Source organism: Cephus cinctus, unplaced genomic scaffold (assembly GCF_000341935.2).
Source record: "Cephus cinctus unplaced genomic scaffold, Ccin1 Ccin1_scaffold0407, whole genome shotgun sequence".
Taxonomy (NCBI): domain Eukaryota; kingdom Metazoa; phylum Arthropoda; class Insecta; order Hymenoptera; family Cephidae; genus Cephus; species Cephus cinctus.
Genome location: NW_014333091.1, coordinates 898,528 through 904,546, shown reverse-complemented (window position 1 = coordinate 904,546; position 6,019 = coordinate 898,528). Strand labels below are relative to the sequence as shown.

The 6,019-nt window shown below is 38.8% G+C and overlaps 1 protein-coding gene across 1 annotated transcript in view; it reads left to right on the top strand.

Moving 5' to 3' along the window:
- Positions 1-6,007, top strand: part of LOC107267505 (dynein heavy chain 2, axonemal) — a 26,465-nt gene extending 20,458 nt beyond the window's left edge. The window contains exons 49-61 of the mRNA XM_025084874.1: positions 144-356; positions 1,024-1,239; positions 1,370-1,520; positions 1,656-1,805; positions 1,875-2,007; positions 2,077-2,421; positions 2,737-3,009; positions 3,081-3,425; positions 3,515-3,649; positions 3,939-4,626; positions 4,694-5,212; positions 5,305-5,455; positions 5,673-6,007. Coding sequence (XP_024940642.1) covers positions 144-356; positions 1,024-1,239; positions 1,370-1,520; positions 1,656-1,805; positions 1,875-2,007; positions 2,077-2,421; positions 2,737-3,009; positions 3,081-3,425; positions 3,515-3,649; positions 3,939-4,626; positions 4,694-5,212; positions 5,305-5,455; positions 5,673-5,827 — 3,474 coding nt within the window. The 3' untranslated portion in view covers positions 5,828-6,007. The remainder of the gene's footprint in view (positions 1-143; positions 357-1,023; positions 1,240-1,369; positions 1,521-1,655; positions 1,806-1,874; positions 2,008-2,076; positions 2,422-2,736; positions 3,010-3,080; positions 3,426-3,514; positions 3,650-3,938; positions 4,627-4,693; positions 5,213-5,304; positions 5,456-5,672) is intronic.
- Positions 6,008-6,019: the final 12 nt, after the last annotated feature.

Below are 6,019 nucleotides of genomic sequence, written 5' to 3'. Positions count from 1 at the left end.
GGGGGCACCTTCTCGTGAATTTCATAATTTCTGGAAGCAAAGCGAAGTCCGGCCAGAAACCGTTCGAAGTTACTTTAGAAATCGGGAGACCTTCCACGAGTTTAAATTGCCTCGAGTATTTCGTTAATTTTACATGTCTCTAGGCGGAATTGCTGAAACTGAAATTGGAACGTGCGGCCATGTTGGTAGACGGTCTCTCCGGCGAAAAAATACGATGGGAACTGACGGTGAAATCGCTTGATGAATATTTTGATTGGCTCCCTGGAGATTGTTTGATATCGACAGCCTTTGTTTCCTACCTGGGACCTTTCGTATCTAATTACAGGGAAGCTCTAGTCGATATCTGGATCAAGGAGGTAAGCGATAAGAGAGAATTAATGAGCACAAGAGAGATGGTTGCGGTTGCGGGTTTGCTTAAAAGTTTTTGCCGCTTTCGCATTTACAACAACTGCCGCGTGTCTGACACTTTTTCATTAAGTATTTAGCAAGTACTGTGGCCTCTGAGAATAAAGAAACGCGTGCTGAACGTCGACGGTAATAATGCTTATTGCGGGCAAACGTTTTGCGTTATTTATCGTTGCGAATTAGGTTGACGTACGTTGGAATGCTGGTCCTTCGCTATATTACGTATTAAATGTAGTTGATGGCGAATGTAATAATGTTTCTTGTCGAGAAAGTGTCATGGTCGCTACAAAGGTTTGACGTCAAAAAAAAAATTCATTACTAGAATGAAAGAATATTGCAGAAATTCACTCTATCACGCTTTCTGTTGATTAAATACTAATTAAATTTAATTTCATTCAATCTACTGCCAGATATGACCTTAAGCTCGTATAGAGATTGAATGTTATTACTCGTTCTTCAGTGTAAATAATCTGTATAGGAAATTTCGTCGCGATTTACTTTCCAAATAGTAAATAATTAGCACACTAATTCTATAATAAATATCGATATACACATTAGTTATCTTTAATTCTTCCTGTTTTTAATACTTCAAAAAATTTGATTCAAAAATACTTAAAGGTACGTGACAAAGAAATTCCTTCCTCCCCGAATTTGGATGTCAAAGAATTCCTGAGTGATCCTACTACCATTAGAGAGTGGAATATTCAAGGCTTGCCATCCGATGGATTTAGTACGGAAAATGGAATTATAATAACGAGAGGAACACGCTGGCCATTAGTTATCGATCCTCAATGTCAAGCAGTGAAATGGATCAAAAATATGGAGTCGAGAAACGTACATCATTACGCCTTCTGATAATAATATCGTGAATCTCTTAGTTTCCCTTATTCTCAATTTCGTGTTCTAAAACGATCTACAGATCACGTACTTTTCCCAAATTAAAATATTTTCATTTTATATCCAGGAACTCAAGGTCATAGATTTTGGCCAACCAGATTTTATGAAATCCCTTGAAAATGCGATACAATTCGGTAAGCCTATTCTACTACAAAACGTGGGCGAGACACTGGACCCATCATTAAATCCAATTCTTCAAAAAGCCTTTATTAAAACAGGTTCGTATAAACAAGTGATATAACATATAAAAATAATTGACTATCTATAAGACTGAGATTTTTCGAAAAGCTAAAAATAATTCTCATTCTCGTCAAAGAATTACTTATAAATAAAAATGATAATACGTTCTACAGGTGATCAAGTAATGATAAAATTCAACGACAAGGTGATAACGTACAATGCAAAATTTCGGTTATTCATCACCACTAAGTTGGCGAATCCACATTATGCTCCAGAGGTATCGACAAAAACCACCCTGTGCAATTTCGCCATAAAAGAACAAGGTGGCTAACACGTTCACGAGACAATTGAAACGGAGCACGGCAATCAAACTGTTTTCGCAATGTCCTTAGGTCTGGAAGCTCAGCTTCTTGGTATAGTGGTGCGCAAAGAAAAGCCTCGATTGGAAGAACAAAAAGATACCCTCGTTGTGACCATCGCCTCTGGAAAACGAACTTTAAAAGACCTTGAGGACCGAATCCTCTAGTATGCTTCTTTACACCCCACGTATTGTTCCATTTAGAACGACTGTTCTCTCAACATTATATTTTTCAGTCTTCTGAGCGTAACCAGTGGCTCTCTATTGGACGATTTAGATCTATTGAACACCCTGCAAACATCGAAGAGTACATCCATTTCGGTTCAGGAATCATTGGTGATATCTGAGGAAACGGAAAAGGAAATTGATCTGGCTCGCGAAGGATATAGACCTTGCTCAAAACGAGCCTCTATTCTCTTTTTTGTACTTAATGATATGAGCCTTATTGATCCGATGTATCAATTTTCTTTGGATGCGTATATTGCTCTTTTTATGATATCCATTGATAAAAGTCCTAAGAATTCAAAATTAGCTGACAGAATTGATACTCTAAATGACTACCATACATACGCTCTATATAGGTAAGTGTGGAACTTTGTAAATCAGATCAATTAATATCAAGGAATATTTATTCATATTTTTGTATCGTACGGTTCCTAAAAACTTGATGCAAAATTTGATAATTAAAAAAGTTTTTTATTTCTAAGCAATATTTGCATATATTATATCCATAATAAGTATGACTAAATTTACATCAATAATTTACGTTAACGAGTATTACGTGGTAACCAATAAATTATATTGGTTTAATTATGAGTTGCTGCGTGTAAATTATATTGTTCGTTAAATAATATATGTATAATTATATATTTATGATGATATTAATTACCCTAAAGGAACACGTGTCGAGGCCTCTTCGAGCAGCATAAACTACTCTTCTCGTTTCACATGTGTATAAAAATAATGGAGGCTGAGGGGAAAGTGATCCAAGGAGAATATAACTTTCTCCTGAAAGGTGGAATCGTCCTGGACAGAGAGAACCAACCGGACAAGCCGGTCCCGTGGCTTCCGGATGAGACCTGGGACAACATAACGGAGCTTGACAAACTTCCAGGATTTCATGGTGTTGCAGTATCATTCGAGCAATTTCCGCGAGACTGGCACTCTTGGTATGGCCCGTGTATCTCTTATCATAATTTTCATATGCATAGATACAAGCCTCAAATATTTACACTTTCAGGTATATACACACCGAGCCGGAAACGATTCACTTGATAGCCGAATGGGAAGATAATTGTAACGAATTTCAAAAAATGCTATTCATAAGAAGTTGTCGTAGCGACAGAATAACATTCTGTCTAACAACATTTATCGTACACAATCTGGGTCAACGTTTTGTGGAACCACCTGTACTAGACGTAAAGGCTGTACTAGAAGATTCTGTCGCCCAAAATCCATTGATATTTGTTCTGTCACCTGGAGTTGATCCCACTAGTGCTTTGATGCAATTGGCTGACAGTCAAGATATGATGGACAAGTTCATGGCTTTATCGTTGGGACAAGGTCAAGCACCAATAGCCACAAGGTAACGCTTCTCTTTGATCTGAGACAGATCAATATCAAAATGTCGACACATAGCCAAAGACTAAAGTATTACTGTTTCACTGAGCATAGAATGATACAAGTTGGTGCCAAGGAAGGATCCTGGGTATTCCTAGCCAATTGTCACCTATCACTCAGTTGGATGCCAAAATTGGATAAAATTGTGGAAACACTGGGGAGCAGCAGAACACTACATCCAAAGTTTAGGTAGCTTAAAGGGACATTCTCAGGTTTAGCGGCAAAGAGCAGTTCCGTGTAAAATTAACAAATCTAACTCGGTGCCCTTAATCCAACTGCAATTCTATTACGGAGTTACCATTGCCAAAGGGAATATTTGAGTCATTCATTACGTAGTTATTAACAACAAACTTTTTGATATTTGAGAAAAAACGTATCAATCTTATTTCCCAATTTCATTACGCACTTCTAATACCGCGTCGATTCACGGGCCAGTCAAAAGCTTTTAACATTTTATGAAAAAGCTCCTTTCATGCAGGTTATGGTTAAGCTCAAGCCCAACGCCAGAGTTCCCGATATCGATTCTACAGGCTGGGATAAAAATGACGACCGAACCGCCAAAGGGGCTTAAGGCCAATATGAAACGCCTCTATGGTTTAATAAGCGAAACGCAATTCGACATGTGTCTGGCTAAAGCCAAGTATAAAAAACTTCTCTACACTCTGGTCTTCTTTCACGCTGTCCTTTTAGAGCGTAAAAAGTTCCAGCAGCTAGGATGGAACGTCATATATAGCTTCAACGATTCAGACTTTGAAGTGTCTGAGAATCTTCTTCAGGTTTACCTGGACGAATATCCCGAGACTCCGTGGGACTCTCTTAAATATCTAATAGCTGGCGTATGTTACGGTGGCCATGTAACTGATGACTGGGACCGTCGCTTACTGATGACCTACGTTCAGCAATACTTCACCGACGACGTCCTCGTCGTATTCAATTACAGGCTATCGTCTTTACCAACTTATTACGTACCCCGCGATGGCTCTCTTGAATCCTACCGGGACTTCATTACGATGCTTCCAAATACCGATAGACCGGAAGCCTTTGGTCAGCATCCCAATGCTGACATCACGTCTCTCATAACCGAGACCAGGAGCATGTTTCAGACACTCATGAGTTTACAGATTCAAGCAGTATCCAGTGATGAGGAAACAAACAAGGAGGATAAGGTACAGCACTTTCTGTATAATAAAAATATATTCAAACAATCAAATGACTTGTCATACCAATTTTTAGGTCATGCAACTGGCTGGGGACATTGCGTCAAAAATACCAAATATAATTGATTATGAGACCACAGAAAGATTAATTGGGCCCGTTAAGACTCCTTTGGATGTTGTCCTCCTACAGGAAATACAACGTTATAACAGTCTCTTGGTAAAGACACGTTCCAGCCTGGAAGATCTTCAACGCGGAATCAAGGGTTTAGTTTTGATGTCTGCCGAACTCGAGGATATATTTACATGCATGTACGAGGGGCGAGTGCCATCCCTATGGCTTACAGCTTATCCGTCCCTGAAACTTCTCGGCTCGTGGACTAGAGATCTCATAAGTCGAATCGAGCACTTTGCGAAATGGGCGGAAACCATTCGACCGCCATTGCTATTCTGGTTGGCCGCTTACACTTTCCCCACGGGATTTCTCACTGCTGTCCTTCAGACTTCCGCCAGACTCTGGAATATATCGATTGATTCGTTGTCCTGGGAGTTTACTGTCTTCACAGTTGAGGATTCCGCTATAGTCGAACCACCCGCCGTGAGTCTTTTACGTAATTAACTTTCCTAAAGGACCTACAGAATCGCCATATATAGCAACTCTTCACATTTCTCAACTATCCGTTCCCATAGGATGGCGTATATATTCGATCGATGTTTCTTGAAGGTGCCGGATGGGATAAGAAACATAGTCTACTAATAGAACCGGCACCGATGCAGCTTGTGTGCAATATGCCAGTTATATATTTTAGACCAATGGAACAGCTGAAGAAAAGGACCAGAGGTAACTTAATTTTTTTTATTAATCTGCAACTACAATTTTATAGTTTTTCTAAATACTTTTTATTTTTGCAAAATTTGCTTCAGTTTCATTTTAGTTAGGTTAGGTTTATGAGTTAGGTTGGCTTATCTCGTGCAACGATGCAGCAATTCCATTTACTTCGTTACACTACCGCTATAATTTTATAGCTTGCCTCTTACATTGCACGTTACTTTCGCAGGGTTGTATAACTGTCCTTGTTACTACTATCCGCAAAGGTGCGGAGCTCAGGGTCGTCCGGCGTATGTTGTAGCTGTTGATCTCAAAGCAGGCACTGAAGGTTCGGATTTGTGGATAAAACGTGGTACCGCACTTTTGTTGAGTTTAGCAGTATGAAACTATAGTTCGTTATACAGTTTTTTTTTTAATTAAGTATTCTATGTGACACGTGTAGTTCATTAGTATGGATTTCATTAAAATGTTATGCTATCAAAACTTATCATTTTTATTTGAAAGAAACAGAAATTTTTCTTTTTTTTAATTTAATAATGGATTTGACATGTGTGGGAGTAAGCAAATAATTTCCAC